General features: G+C 45.4%; 1 protein-coding gene across 1 annotated transcript in view; it reads left to right on the top strand.

Moving 5' to 3' along the window:
* The window catches only part of fstl4 (follistatin-like 4), a gene marked incomplete at both ends in the record, with an annotated part of 162,901 nt that overhangs the window by 103,389 nt on the left and 42,608 nt on the right, over window positions 1-16,904 (top strand). The window contains one exon of the mRNA XM_080549663.1: window positions 1,606-1,726. Coding sequence (XP_080405789.1) covers window positions 1,606-1,726 — 121 coding nt within the window. The remainder of the gene's footprint in view (window positions 1-1,605; window positions 1,727-16,904) is intronic.

The raw sequence follows: 16,904 nt of genomic DNA, 5'->3' as shown, positions 1-16,904 counted from the left end.
TTATTTACAGTAGAGAAACTGTACAGGGCGGTAATGGAGATGAAGAGGTGTTTAGGAACACAATGACGATGTGGAGAACACTATGGGTGTTGATAGGCTGCTACTCAACCAGAGGGTGATGCTGTTGTTTCCATCCAGTCTGTATCAATTACTACCACCTGACAATACTTGATAATGAGCAACAGTCCCTGTTTTGAGTCACTGCCTTATTTAATTCTCCTTAATAATCTCCCCCCAAAAATAACTGAAAAAATAACAAAAAAACATTTAATTATAACGGTTTAATTACCGTTAACTTGGTTTTTACAACTGCAGCTGTGTTTGCGTTTTAGATCAAATGTTTAATCTGAAAAGCACATACGGCCCATAATTGAGTTGCACTCAAGTATCTGACGATGGGTAAATGCTACAGTGTCCCCTGTAAAAGTTAAATAAAAGAGTTAGAGTTAGCGCTTTGGTACTTTGAGGAGTCACGACTCAGAATACATTATACGCTTTTCTAGCTTCTCAGCAGTTTCTTCTTTGATTGAAGATTTGATTGAAGATTTGATGGCAATTATAAACGTTAATAGGTAGCCAAGAAATCATTTACATGTCTGAAATTTATGAATTCTGTTTAGGGCGATTTCCATTGAAGATCAGAGTCAGACATTGAGAAATAAGACGTGCAAAATGTCATGATTTACATCTATATGAAGGCGGGCACCCCACTGACTGGGCTCGATATAGATTCAATAGGTCAGACGTAAAAGTTATTTAAAACAGTTGCATCGTCTTAATCAGCTTTTTTTAAAAAGGGATTTCAAAATAGGAATAGACGCTAGAACAAAAAGGTCACAAAGTTGAGGAGAATAACTAAGAATACGTAGGTGTAATAATGATATATATATCATAATATTACTGAATATGATTTAGCTTTGTCATCCACCAGAAAATGGTTTCTGACTGGTTTGTATGGTTTCTGGCTGGTTTGTATGGTTTCTGGCTGGTTTGTGTTCTGACTGGTTTGTGTTCTGACTGGTTTGTATGGTTTCTGACTGGTTTGCATGGTTCCTGACTGGTTTGTGTTCCTGACTGGTTTGTACTGGTTCTGACTGGTTTGTATGGTTCCTGACTGGTTTGTATGGTTCCTGACTGGTGTGTGCTGGTTCTGACTGGTTTGTATGGTTCCTGACTAGTTTGTGATCCTTACTGGTTTGTACTGGTTCTGACTGGTTTGTACTGGTTCTGACTGGTTTGTGCTGGTTCTGACTGGTTTGTATGGTTTCTGACTGGTTTGCATGGTTTCTGACTGGTTTGTGTTCCTGACTGGTTTGTACAGGTTCTGACTGGTTTGTATGGTTCCTGACTGGTTTGTATGGTTTCTGACTGGTTTGTGTTCCTGACTGGTTTGTACTGGTTCTGACTGGTTTGTACTGGTTCTGACTGGTTTGTATGGTTCCTGACTGGTTTGTATGGTTCCTGACTGGTTTGTGTTCCTTACTGGTTTGTACTGGTTCTGACTGGTTTGTGCTGGGTCTGACTGGTTTGTATGGTTCCTGACTGGTTTGTACTGGTTGTGACTGGTTTGTACTGGTTGTGACTGGTTCCTGCCCTGCTGTGCAGATGTGGGTGAGGCAGCACCTGGAGGCCAGCCTGCAGCAGTGCACCATGCAGGACCTGCTGCGCTACGACGACTACAACAACGACGGACACCTCACCCGACACGAGTTCTACACCGCCTTCCGTAAGTCCAGCTGTGAACACATGCACACACACACACACACACACACACACGCACATGCTCTCTCTCTCGCTCTCTCACTCTTTCTTGCTCTTTTCTTGCTCTTTCTCTTTCTTGCTCTCTCTCTCTCTCTCTCTCTCTCTCTCCCGCTGCCTCTCTATCTCTCTCAGACCATCACGACACAGCCTTCCGTATGTCCAGCTCTCACAAATCCCCCCCCCCCCCACCACCCTTTCTACCGCCGCCTCCCCATCATGATCAGATTGGATCAGGCCAGATAAACCTGAAATGACATCTTACCCTACACACACACACACACACACACACACACACACACACACACACACACACACACACACACACACACACAGAAACACAAACACACACAATCACACACACACACACAAACACACACACACACACACACACACAGACACACGCACACACACACACACACACACACAATCCGTCCATGTTTCCAGGCCTACAGGCACCATTATCTCCCTCTGAGCGGTCCTGGGCTGAGGCTGAGAGCACCTGGTCTTACAGCCTAATCACACCTAATCACTCTCCCAATAATGGCGCTCTGGAATCAGACAGAACACAGGACGTCATGGCAACCTACTAACGGTCGTACTGACCGTCGGTTGTTTACTCTTGCAGAGTACATTTGTTGGTGTCCCCACTTCTCTCCGCCACGGTCCGCTTCTGCCCAGAGATCAACAAGAATACAAAAATACAAAGCGATCCGAGCTCCAAAATGGACACACCGCGAGCAGAGAGATCTGCAGGCTTCAGTCAACTGGATAAAGCCAATAAATCAAGCCATTAGTAGTGGCAAGAGGCCATTTTGAAGGCTTTAGCAGAGAACCCAGGTCCATTAAACCCCCACCAGTCATTAACCGTCGTAATGACTGGCTTTACTGGAATCACTGTTGTCATTATTCAGTGGGTCTACTCTCTCAGAGACCAGATGGCGTCGGCTGGTTGTGCGTTAGCGCGAGTGCTAGTGCTTCTCTTTTTTTAGGAGGGAGGTGCATCAAGGTGTTTTACATGGATGTAAAGGAGTGGACAGGGAGTCATATAACATGCCATTGATCAGACATTTGCTTCAAGGTTAAACTGTTGTGCTGCATACGACAAAACAAAACATGGAAGTGAGACTCTGGGGTTTGGGGACGGGTTGAGGGGGAAGAGGGGATGGGGAGAGGAGAGGAGAGGAGAGGAGAGGAGGGGATGGGGAGTGGAGGGAGGGTGTTGGCTCATCTGGCGTTGTGTTTAATGCGCCGATGTTTTCCGGAGATGCAGAGTCGTCCCTTGTGAGGGACCAATGAGAGGGAGACGCCAGGAAGCTCAGGTGTTTCCACCACAAACTGTCCCGCAGGATGTGACACGCTCGGCAGATAAAGTGGAAACCAGAAACCAGAGAGATAAACAGACTTCTGTCCCTGTTAGCCGAGGCAACAAACAACTCCCACTGTCAACAGCCCCGTTCCACTGGACGGACTGCACACACTCAACAGCCCTAGCTACAGCAGGTGCCAGTGTGATGAAGGAGATGAACAACAACAACAACAACAACAACAACAACGACGACAACAATAACAAGAGTGTGCTGAACAGATGAGATGCTTAAAGAAAAGCATGAATTTAGACATCGTGGATCTGGCCAGCTCTATAGAACAGGTGTTCATAAAGCATTTTGTTCATAAAGCACGGTTTAGGAACAGGTCCCCCACCTCTCTGTCATAATCATACTCATCGTTAAGGCAAACTGATCCTAGATCAGCTCCCTGTACTGTGAGACACTTGCTTTATAGTACGTTAAAACGTGTTCTGGTCTAGCGCTGGCGGATCCAACTGGTCTAGCGCTGGCGGATCTAAGTCTCAGAGCAGGTGTTAGATGAATGGAGTTAAGTTTGGCTGGAGACAAAAGGAAGCCTCTGAGGAGATGGTTGTATTTACGTTGATCAAAGCCTTTTTTTTTTACGCTTCTCATCTGCTCAGCTCACCGTTGTTGTTGTTGTTGTTGTTGTTGTTGTTGTTGATGATGTTGAGGTTGTGGTTGTTGTTGTTGTGGTTGCTGTTGTTGTTGTTAAGACTACACCTTAACTGTCCCTCCTGAGACAACCCTACCCCGCTGTACTGTTTACCTTGTGTCATAATAATAATAATAATAATAATAATAATAATAATAATAATAATAATAATAATAATAATAGCAACAATAAATGTATTGGAGGATTTTTGTTATTCTATTTCTTTTTTGTTCATTTACATGTTACCACTCCCTTGTACCATTCCCTGAAGAAAAATCTATAAAAAATGTATCAAAAAATAAGAAAAAACAATAAATGTAACTTAACATTTAAATTAAAAAATCATCCTTCTAGCAAGACAACTGCCAAAGGCCCCTGGCCTGAGCATAAGTTACTTGTTCCTGCTATGACTGGTGGATAGATGATTCACTTACTTAATCAAATGTATTTGGTGTAAGTCGCTTTGGACAAAGGCGTCTGCTAAAATGTAAATGTAAATGTTGTTGTTGTGTTCCTCTCCTCCATCACACTGACACCTAGCTAACCTTGGCCCTGGCCTGTCACAAGCAGATTTTGCATAAATGCCCCCCTCTCCTCTCTCTCTCTCTCTCTCTCTCTCTCTCTCTCTCTCTCTCTCTCTCTCTCTCTCTCTCTCTCTCTCTCTCTCTCTCTCTCTCTCTCTCTCTCCATATGCTAAAACTATGCAGTTATAATCACAAAACCACCATTGGGTAATACGATTATCTGCCTGAGTTTTTATTGTTAATGAGTAACTAATGAAATGTTAGAACATGGCATTTAAGATTAATGGGACAGAGTTCGGGGAGCTCTGTTAAACCCAAATGAAATGGAAGGTCACTTGTTCTTCAAGACGCATGACGCAGAAGAGAATGCCGCTGTTGAGTCACTCTGACCTTAGTCGCTAGGCAACAGGGGTCAAGTGTAACACTCTACTTTTTCTCTAATCAGAAAGACCCTTGGAGAGATCGAAAACTCACTCAGTATGTGGCACAATGAGGTGTTCTCCATGCATGAAAAAAATACTGTAAAATAATCATGCCCTGTGAGTAAAGAAACATTTTATATCTTTGCACTCGATCAAATTTCAGGACCCTCCTTTCATAACTTTTCCTAGATATGTGCGTTCTACCACCCAGTATCCTTACATTTTCAAAACCACATCAGGATAAGCTAATATGAAGCTATTTTGCCGTTTTTTCTGTGTCGGAAGCAGGCTAATTTACAAGCGGCCAACTAGTGGTCGTTGTGTGTAAATAGCAGCTTGAGCATTGTAAAGATATTTTAGTTAGGTAAAAAAGGCACGGCTGTTCTAGTGTTAATACCGTCCAGAGTCGATCTCTTTATCTGCAGGAAGCAGGACAGGACATCAGTGTTGAGTAACGCCTGGGCCACCCTGGCTTCCTCTATACCTCAGCAGCGTGTGTGTGTGTGTGTGTGTGTGTGTGTGTGTGTGTGTGTGTGTGTGTGTGTGTGTGTGTGTGTGTGTGTGTGTGTGTGTGTGTGTGTGTGTGTGTGTGTGCGTGCGTGCGTGCGTGCGTGCGTGCGTGCGTGCGTGCGTGCGTGCGTGCGTGCGTGCGTGCGTGCGTGCGTGCGTGCGTGCGTGCGTGCGTGCGTGCGTGCGTGCGTGCGTGCGTGCGTGCGTGGAGCTGCTGCGGCTCTCACGCTTGCGGTGTCCATGCAGACAGTTTCTGCTGCGGCTCCGCTGCGGAGCTGCTACTGCCAACCCTGTCTTTGTCCGTTGACTTTGCCTTTGATAATGACCATCAATAATATCATGTTTCACTTCATTTCATTTCTAAATGTCATTTCTATTTAGTGAAATATTATATTTAGACGGAGAAGAGTGTGCTTAACACTAGAACAGCCGTGCCTTTTTTCCTACTAAAAGAGCTGCTTTTTACCTACTAAACAAATGGCTTTATATTAGCTTATCCTGAAGTCATTTTGAAAATGTAAGGATACTGGGTGGTAGAACGCACATATCTAGGAAAAGTCATTGAAAGGAGGGTCCTGAAATGTCATCGAGTGCAAAGATATAACACTTTTATTTACTCACGGCTCATGGCTGATTATGTGTTAAATGTAAATATATATATATATATTAGGCGCCAACTGAATCTAAAACTGTGCAAGCAGATGTTCTGGCTTCAGTCTCTGCTGAATCAGTGGCTGTGCATTTGTCTTGTGATTATATCTTGCTTCAAGTTTGATTTGTTTCCCCCTTACAAATGTGTAAGTACGCTCCTCTGTTTAATTGTAAAACTGCATGTTGATCATGAAGAGAATAGACTGCCTAGGACAACTCTATTTATATTTCTTCTTTGTTATGTAACGTTACTTTACTTTAGTTTATAGTTAATATAGGTAATAGTTTTGACTAACCTACTTGTCTATTTGCATTTCCTAAATAATAGTAACATGGTTAATTCTTTTTTTATTCGTTTTTTATTCGTTTTTTAGTGCGAGTCGTAGACAGAAGGAAAGCCTTAGCTCTGTATCTCCATCAACATTTACTGGAGGGACTTTGCTTTGGCTTGGAAGGGGAGATTAATTTTCATATTTTTCATATTTTCGGACAGTGTGAAACTTTCAGGTGTGTGGGGGACGTTGATCGATAGGCTTTAAGAAGGAGGGGGAGGGGTGGGACAACTGGGCTTTTAGCATAGTCGGTCGTGACAGTGAAAAAATAAACAATTATATTTTAGATAGCTCAAAGTAGGCTATGGTAAGAAATGACATGAATAGCCTCTTTATATAGACCTATATATAAAGACACAGCAGCTATTTCTTAGCTCAAACATTAGATCATTTACTTATCTAGGGTGAAAGACGACATGTCATGCCTCACACATAAATATATACAACCTTCTGCACCAACAGCTGAGGCAGCTTCTTCCCATGCTTTCTCTTTAGAATGCTTATTCTGCGGTTCATACAGCTCTGGGTGTTTTTCGACCTCCACAATGAGTTTGGTGTCATCCATCCCTGATGAGTGGTCTGAAAGCCATTATAACTATAGGAATCAGTCGACTGGTTTTTGTTTACCCTAGTTGAGAGAGATAGAGAGAGGGAGGGAGATAAAGAGAGAGGGAGAGAGAGAGAAAGAGAGAGAGAGGGAGAGAGAGAGAGAGAGAGAGAGAGAGAGAGAGAGAGAGAGAAAGAGAGAGACAAAGAGAGAGACAGTTGTTTAGACTTACACAGTTTACACAGTTCTCATTTATTTGTATTTATATTTTTTAAACTGCATGTCCACACTTTTATATTTCTTTTTAAAGTGATCTTTATTTACCTGTATACTATACATATAAACAGCTCTGTTGAATAATTTATTTATTCTAGTCGTATATTACATTCATTTTTGTTGTTGTTATTTTATCTTCGCACTTGCTTTGGCAATGTAAACGTATATTTCCCATGCCAATAAAGCCCTTTAAAATTAAAATAGAACATTTAATTGAGAGTGAGAGAGAGAGGGAGTGTGAGAGAGAGAGAGAGATCACCAGAAAAATACTGCCCTTCACCTAAAACTGCCCTTCTTTTTTATCTTATTAACATAATATAATATAATTATAGCCTACGTGGGGCTTCTGCTTTGACTACTGTACGCTTACGGCTTTTCATTTGAAACAGATAGCGGAAGTGTTGATTTAAAAAAAAAAGTTTAAGGTTTTTAAAAAAGGTTTATGACATATTTACAGATATAGACACTGAAACTGTAGTATATGTTGCTGGTATGATGTCAATATGACTATCAACAGATTATTTCCACGCAGGCATCTCACAGAGGAAAATAGGTGAGACTCTGAATATCTAGATAGCATGCCGCTGCCACAGAATGTGGAATGGTATCAAACACACGTAACGGGCGGCACGTGTGTTCGATACCGTTCCCCATTCCCTTCCATGCATTACAATGAGCCCCGTCCTCCGATTTCTACCTCCACCAGCCTCCCCTGATATGACATTTCTGTAGGTCAGGGTTAGGGTAGAGAAAGGCTTTTATATGAACCTACATATATGCATGAACGTTATCAAATTACACAGATACACCTGTTTGCAGTAAAGGTTATCTCCCCCCTCCCCCTCCTCCACCAATATAATATTGAAGTGTCACGCAGGTTGAGTAAGGCACAGCAATGAGTTCTGCTAACGAACACTTTCTGGGTACGAACACTTTGCCCGGCTGCCCTCGAAAAGGCGGTACAGGACCATGGCCGCAAGGACAAACAGACTGAAGCACAGTTTCTACCCCAGGGCCATCCAGGCCCTGAACACAGCAAAGACCTAGGTTCTGGGCCCTGGACAGTCTGGACGGATTGATGGCAGCTGCTGGACTGAAAAAATCAGGTGTAGTGCTGAGGCACAAATATGTACATTTCAAGCCTGCAAACTGCGACACTTTAAATGAATGTGCAATAACACATGTGCAATATGACAACCCTAGTCGTCTATCTGTACAGTATAGTATAGTGGATAGTGTACATAGCCTTTATTTATGTAAACCAGCTCCTTTCCTTCTTGTGTTTTTTTTAGTTTTTTTTTCTTTCCTAACACCAGGGGAGCCACCCCTCCCAAATGTCGTTGTTTGGTACCTGTACTGTAGCAATGACAATAAAGACCATTCATTCATTCATTCAACTGGTCCTGTGGCTCAGTCTGGGCCTCTGTGGCTAGCTGGCAGAGCATTGTGGTTGTGGGTTTGATTCCCGCTGGGACCATACATACTCAGAAAATATGCACTCACTGCAATGTAAATCACTTAGGATAAAAGGATCAGCTAAATAACATAACTGTATATGTATATATATTATGTTGACGTTTATTGGGCTCCCTGCTATGTATATTATATTGTATTACAATGTTAATGTTTTATTCAGAGGGGAGCAGAGTATGAACCATCCATTATGCCAAATCAATTGCACATTAATTTAACCAAACACATTAACATCAACGACTTAAGTATCCTGACTGAACTGTGGTACATAGGGCAGTGGTAGCAGGGGAGGGGGGGGGGGGGGGCTGGCGGGGGTATATAATCGGAGGACGGGCGTGTTTGTAATGCGTCGGAGGGAATGAGGGATGGTATCAAACACACGTATCAAATCCCTCGCGTTAAAAGAAGAAAAAAAACTGTGCTCCGATTTCGACCTCCACCCCCAGCCTTCTCCCCCCCCCCCGATATACGGAGAGGTCATGGTAGGTTGGGGGGAAGAAATCGTTCACATGTATGCTGGTGGCACAGATACTGCACGCCGAGAGCACAGATGCATTAACCTCCTGTAGTAGGACTACAGGCTATATGCTAACCTGTTAGCGGTGCAGAAGCTCAGTGTCTGGTCTGGGAAGATAAGCCTAACCTTCTGTAGAGGGAAGGTACAGGACGGACAGATGCATTAACACCAGGGTTTGGCTGCTGCCATCCTGTGACAGTATATACTGATACTGTAGAGATACGTATGGCAGAGAGAGGGAGGGAGGGAGGGAGGGAGGGAGGGAGGGAGAGAGGGAGGGAGAGGGAGAGAGAGAGAGAGAGAGAGAGAGAGAGAGAGAGAGAGAGAGAGAGGGAGGGAGGGAGGGAGGGAGGGAGGGAGGGAGAGAGAGAGGGAGAGAGAAACGTGTGTGGAGGGGGGTGGAGGTAGAGTCAGCAGATCTGCTTAATTAATGAAGTGACTGAAACAGTGGTGGCAGAGGGGGGTAGGGGGAGGGGGTCAGGGTGGGAAAAGGAGAGAAAAGAAGAGAGAGGGGAAAGAGGAGCAGACAAGTGTAATTGGCTTACGAGAGAGAGAGAGAGAGAGAGAGAGGGAGAGAGAGGGGAGAGGAGAGAGAGGGAGAGAGAGAGAGAGAGTGAGAGAGAGAGAGAGGGAGAGAGAGAAAGAGGGAGAGAGAGAGAGGGAGAGAGAGAGAGAGGGAGAGAGAGGGTGAGAGAGAGAGAGAGAGGGAGAGAGAGAGAGAGAGAGAGAGGGAGAGAGAGGGAGAGAGAGAGAGAGAGTGAGAGAGAGAAGGAGAAGGAGAGGACAGTGAGAGAATGGTTGTTGAAATCTGCTGAGGGTTTGGTTTGAGGTGTGTGTGTGTGTGTGTGTGTGTGTGTTTCATGTGAAGGCAATGACTGTGTGTTGTGAAGGTCAGGGGGAGATGCACGTGCCAATTGCTTGTGTGTGTGAGTGTGCGTGTGTGTGTGTGTGTGTGTGATGCATATCCTCCACAGAGGGACATTACACACACCATCAGAAGGGTACCCTTATCCAAAGGAGATCACAGCTCCCCCTAGCCTTGTATACATGACTGCATTCGCAAAACCCACAGTCGTTTAAACCCCCAACACCCCCCACAGAACACAAAGCCTCTCTGTCCATCACCGGGGGAGCCGTAAACACATGTTTCATTGTTTTTTTATTTTCCCCAAGAAACCACAAAAGACGTTCACATCATTTGCATTATTACTGGATTCTGCAGCAGCATCTGTGTCATTGTCTATCAACAGCCTACTTATCAAGTCAGTGCCTCTCAGTGACAGACAGTCAACAACTGACTTTAGAAAAGGACCGCAGTTCCGCAGAAGCTCTGTTCTGGTATAGGTGCTTTCTCTCTCTCTTTCTTTCTCTCTCTCTCTCTCTCTCTCCCCACGCCGTTCTCTGAAGTCTCATTACGACCCTGTGGCCTTCACGGCTAATTACCGCTGTTTGTATGGTGAGGTTCTCTGGCACCCTCCGCATGTCAGCTGCACACCTGGGTAATTACACATCGTTAGGCAGTGGTGTTGTGGACTTCATACCCCTCCTCCTCCTCCTCCTTCTCCTCCTCCACCTCCCTGTCCTGGAGTGTGAGGGAGGAGGGGAGAGGAGAGAAGAGGAGGGGAGAGGAGAGAAGAGGAGAGGAGACTGCATTCTTCTCCTTCTCCTTCTTCTTCTTCTTCTTCTTCTTCTTCTTCTTCTTCTTCTCCTCCTTCTCCTTCTTCTTCTTCTTCTTCTTCTCCTTCTTCTTCTTGTCTTCTGCCCTGATTAACCACAGTGAGACAAGCAAAGCGGGTCTCCATGGCAACTGTAGGTGCCTCTGTAATCTTGGAATGATCTCTTTTGTGAGATACTTTACCAAAGCAGTCATTTCCCCTGTCGGAGAGGTGCAGAGGGCATGAGTGTGTATCAGTGGAGTGTATGTATGTGTATCAGTGGAGGCTCCTCCATAGAGGTGGAGGAGGCCTGGCCTCCCCAATAATTTGAGAGAAGAGAGAGAGATTTAAAAAAGCAATAATTATATTTTTTATCAGACACACAACATACAATTCAGAACAATACTTCATCCATTTTTAATATTTATCCTGCAGAACAGCACTCATACACGCGTGTGGCGGAAAAAGGTACTACACGGAGGCCAGGCCTCCTGTCGTAAAGTGGTTTCTCATAGAAGTCAATGTAATGCAATTTTTTTCATGGCAATATGTGATTGGCCAAATCACTGAAAATGGGTGGGAACAGGAGGCCTGGCCTCCGTGTAGTACCTTTTTCCGCCACACGCGTATGAGTGCTGTTCTGCAGGATAAATATTAGAAATGGATGAAGTATTGTTCTGAATTGTATGTTGTGTGTCTGATTGACATAGTGTTTGAGTGCTTTTGACATGTCATTGATTGTATGTAGTATGTTGTGGTGAATGTTGTGAGCCTGAGCAGAAGGGACAATAGCTGCTGCAGGCGGACCAGAGATTCATGCCAATTGTTTTGTTTATTTGATGACCCATTGTGCAGGCAATAAAAGCTGCTTCATCCACCATCCTGAGAGTGTCCCAATCCCTTCAGTACCGACAAACACAAATTAATAATTTTTAACAAAGACAGATAAGAAGAACAGGGAACATTCCATCGCGAGTGAAGCGAGCAAGCGGAAAAAAAATTGGCCTCCTCAATTCTGGAAGTCACCAGCCTCCACTGATGTGTATGTGTGTCTATGTGTCTGTGTCTGTGTGTGTGTGTGTGTGTGTGTGTGTGTGTGTGTGTGTGTGTGTGTGTGTGTGTGTGTGTGTGTGTGTTGGGGTGGTGGCTGGAAAACAAATTTAATGTAAATCATGCCCACATTAAAGAAACATCAAAACATAAATTATCACAGAACGTTGTAGTCGCTAACCAAAATCCCTATTTCTGTAAGACTGGCAGAATGAATATCTACTTGTTTACACAGAGACTAATATAGATCTATAACTGAGATCAAAAGGCAGCGCATTAGCTGTGTGGAAGTCTGCTGTCAGATCAGCCAATTACACACAAGTGTTGCAGATGTTCGTTATTTTTTGGGTGGGCGCCAAAAACAATTGTTGAACAAAGAAAAAAGACCAAAAAAAAAACACCCCAGACTTCAGCTGTGAGTTCACCGAAAGGATGTTTGCTTTCTCTCTCTCGTTCGACGAGAGAACTCGCTGTTAACTTTACAGTGATAAACTCCTAAAATCTATCCACATTTGAATAGGCTCACAGCCGAGTGTGGGATGTGGAATTGGATTTAAAGACTCTCGCAAGCCTGCGGGCTGACATGTCACGAATGTTACGACACACAGAAAGGAAACTTGTAAAACCCTGTGTAATCCGTCTCCAACACCATGAAGAGGTGACCTCACACAAGGGACTCGTATCGCCACGAGCCATCTCATATCTTTGGATAATTACTCTGGGATTAATACCCTCCATCTTTCTCTCCGTCTCTCTCTCTCTCTCTCTCAGTTCTATTATTCCCTGACTCACTTCTCTAATTAACCGTAGAGATGTGTATCCCTGCGTCTGGGGGGGGGGGGGGTAGTCTTCATTGACCTCTGACCCCTGTGTGCCTGAGGATGCGTCGACGCCGTCTCTCTCTATCTCTCTCTCTCTCTCTCTCTCTCTCTCTCTCTCTCTCTCTCTCTCTCTCTCTCTCTCTCTCTCTCTCTCTCTCTCTCTCTCTCTCTCTCTCGTGTCTCCTGTGTTTTCCTTTCTCATCCAATCAGGTTAATCCTCGCGGCTAAGAGTTCGACACACCACCATTATTCACAAGCGTTCGTGCACGTATGTGCGCACACACTCACAGACACACACACACACACACACACACACACACACACACACACACACACACAGCCCCCCGGCTGTGAGCAGCTCAGCATGTGGTCTTCTTTTATCTCCTTCTCCAAGGCTGCTCAGGCTGGGAAATAATTAATTATCGTTCCTCCATTGATTCCCCCCTTCTGTGGGCCCTCGCCTATGTTCTCTCCCTCCATCCCTCCGCAAACTTCAAACAAGTGTGTGTCTGGAATTGGAGTGTCTTCCTCTACCCGCTCCTGCCCCCCTTCCTACCCCCTCCCTCACCTCCCCCTCCCCCAGCCCCCCTACCACCACTTGGCCCGCAGAAAATGCTCCTCTGATCAGTCCAAAGCCATTGTGGAGGGCTGGCTCCAACCCCCCGTGGAGCAGGTAAACACAAAAAGTGTTTTTGCTGCAGTAAATGATATAAGTAGCAGGCACACACACACACACACACACACACACACGCACGCTCGCACGCACGCACACACACACACACACACACTCACACACACACACACACACACACACTCACACTCGAACGCACACACACACACACACACACACACACACACACACACTCGAACGCACACACACACACACACACACACACACACACACACACATTATTATTCTGCATAGCCTGTTGTTCCTCAGACAAGTCCTGAGGGCTGTCTAGCGTGAGGTGATCAGGTGTGGCGACCTGCAGCAGGCCCAGGTAACCTGCTGGCAGCAGCTCCAGTGAGCCGGGGCTCTGGAGGGAGCCGTCAGGAACAGGGAGGCTGATGTTCACCTGACGTTAGTAACCTGTTTACTGTTTCTCCTGCTCAGCGGGGTCCTGGAATGATAGATGCAGGTGTGGAGGGAAGGGGAGGGAAGGGAGGGTTGGCGGGAATTACAGAAGAGAGAGAGAGACAGAGAGAGAGAGAGAGAGAGAGAGAGAGAGACAATAGCGTGTTTCTCCCGCTCTGTGCGACTCTCCAGAGTATAGTCTGTTTCTCCAGCTCAGCTGAATTCTCCGGTTCTCAGGAGACTCTCCTTGTCAGTATCTCTGTGGCAATGAGCCCCCTAACAACATAGCCTTTGCTCCTGGAAATCATGCATTTAGCTGGCTCAGTAGTAGAGCTCAAAGGGTCTTTGTAGAAAGAGTGCCTCTGTTGCTGGGTTCGTCAGGGGGAAGACCTACTCAATTGATCAAATGGGGTCTCATGTTCTACTGTAATGTAGTCTCTGCCTTGGGTGTCGCCGTGGAAACTGCAAGGCGCGGCGCGATGCACAGGCTTTTGTTTCGGAGGCTGGCGGAGGTAGAAATCGGGGGGACAGGCTCGTTGTAGCGTTCCAATGTTTTGGATATTGTGTCGTGGTAATGTTAGTCAACCTTTCTACTGTCCAGTTGTCCGATGATATCGCTATCTATCTAGATCCAGATATTTTTTTAAACATATGCAAATGAGATTTGTTGTCACAAATACAAACTCTCAAAAATTAACCAATCACCTGTGATCATGGACTGTCTGCAGCACCACTGCTGTCCTTGTCCAATCAGACATAACCTTCACCACGTTCTCCCCTGTGACTCTGCTTCGTAAGGCAAGCCTCCAAGGGGAGTTATCCAGCAGTTAATCAACTTAATCAACTTCACGACCGTTTTTAGTATCTTTTTCATCTTGTCGGGTGTGGGGTGGGGTGAGGGGGGGAGGTCCACTGTGCCCCTGATGGCTTTGTTAATTATCAAGCCCATAATTTCTTCTGTGGGGTGTCTGACAAAGATGTCATTCTTCGTGGGCGACCATTGTTCCGAAATTAACATTCTTGCTGACGTCTAGTTCTGATGCTCTCATCGGAGTTCACCGAAAGGATGTTTGCTTTCTCTCTCTCGTTCGCCGAGAGAACTCGCTGTTAACTTTACAGTGATAAACTCCTAAAATCTATCCACATTTGAATACACCCAGAATAAGCCAAATACTAAATCTGGGATTTAAAGACTCTTGCAAGCCTGCTGGCGACATATGCCCCGAATGTTACGACACACAGAAAGGAAACTAACCCTAACACTAACCCTGTGTAATCCGTCTCCAACACCTCTGACGTCTAGTTCTGATGCTGTCATTGGATCACATCTGAGAGAGAAAAAAGAGAGAGTCATGTTGAAATGTCGAAACTACCATCTTACTGTTCTCGACTGGCAACCGTTAATAATCAATACCTGCCTGTAGTGCTAATTGTGAGCTTTTAGTCTTCAGTTTGAGAGGATGGAGAGAGCTTTTAGAGAGAGATTAAAAAGAGATGTTTGAAAGAGCAACTGTCACTTTGAGTTGTCTTGGTCTGTGTTGGGGGCTGTCAACATGAAAAGGGAAAAACATGTACAAGACAAAAATCTGTTACGATAAAACTCAAAAGGAAACAGGCTATACAAAGCAAACTACAAGTTTGATGCAACATGTATTCAGAAGATACATATACATATATTATACGTACACAGCGTAAGCAGCAGGGGAGGCTGGCGGAGGTAGAAATCGGAGGACGGGCTCATACATGGAACTGAATACGGAATGGTATCACGTGTTTGATACCATTCCTCATTCCATTCCATGCATTACAACGAGCGTGTCCTCCGATTTCTACCTCCGCCAGCCTCCTCTGCTGCTTACGCTATGTATACGCTATAGTCGAAGGCTATGAGCTATGGAAGTAAACCATTTTGCGTCAAACGTATAAGTTTCCTTCGTACAGCCTTCATCCTAATGGATTTTTCCGATGTGAAAACTTCATTTTAACCAACCCTCAAAATGCCAAGCAGGGGCTTAATGAAAGGAGAAGGCGCGACAGGAAGAGAGGGAATGGCCTGTGTCCTCAGCAATTAGGGCGGTGTCTTTTTTAGTCATACTCAATGAAAAGAGCAATTTGCTGCGTTATAATAGTCTCGTTAACCTTGTCATTCACACTGAGTGGAGGACGCACGACACTATTACGGACCTCTGGTCGGACAGGATACTGTTCTGTAGGAGGGACATAACCCTCTCGTCAGATGAGGTCAGATTGTTCTTGTGATTAGTTCCCGGGAGGAAGAGAAGGAGTGTCGGAAAAGAAGAAAAGTCAAATCGTTTCTTCCTCTCTTCTCCTTCCTTCCTTCCTTCCATCTTGTCCTCCAGCTCCATCTCGCTCTGTGTCACACCGGTGTCAGCTTCCGACAGACTGGACCTGATGTTGGGTCGTCAGTTATATGTTTTCCCCTCTTATGGCTCCCCGCTGGTGGAATGAGCTTCCCACGGCTGTCAGAACTGCAGAGTGCAGAGTCACTACCCATCTTCTGTCGGAGACTGAAGACCCATCTCTTCAGGTTACACCTTAACTGCTCCTCCTGAGACATCTACTACCCCGCAGCACTGCGTCTCCTGAGACACCCGCTTTTCCCCTTTACTGTGTCCCCCAAGACTTTTACTGGCCCCCCTGTACTGTTTCTCTAGTGTCTATACAAAAAACAAAAACTGTATTATTATTTTTTTTTTTTCTTCTATCACAGAGACTACCAATGGCCCCGGGCCTGAGCTAGATTACTCTTCCTGCTACGACTGGTGGATTGATGATTCACTTGCTTAGTCAAATGTATTAATTAAGTAAGTCGCTTTGGAATAAGGCGTCTGCTAAATGCCAAAAATGTCAATGTAAATGTTATGGTTCCTGATAGGGGGGTGTGATGCTACGCTGGTCCTAGATCAGCGCGCAGGGTAGTTTCGGCTCTACGGCTTGTCACGGCGGTGACTTTCATTACAGCAGGTAATGTCCACTGAGGAGGAGCCCCTCCAGGGGTCTCGGGCTAGGGCGGCCTGTCAATGTCGTGTCAGACCCCTTTTGTTTATGCTCTCCCTCCAGTCCTGGAGTGTGAGTGTGTGTTTTCTGCTTACCGTTACCCTCTCCCCCGAACGCACCACCCCCCCCCCTCACTCCCTCTGCCCCCATGCCCTGCCATCTGTGGTGAGCGCTGCCGTGTCCCTGTCAAGCTGACACCCCCCCCCCCCCCCCGCCCCCACACACACACTACACACATACACACACACACACCCACACGCACACACACACA

The sequence above is a fragment of the Nansenia antarctica genome (genome assembly GCF_963989245.1).
Source record: "Nansenia antarctica genome assembly, chromosome: 20".
Lineage (NCBI taxonomy): Eukaryota > Metazoa > Chordata > Actinopteri > Argentiniformes > Microstomatidae > Nansenia > Nansenia antarctica.
This window is presented reverse-complemented; position numbering and strand designations above follow the sequence as displayed.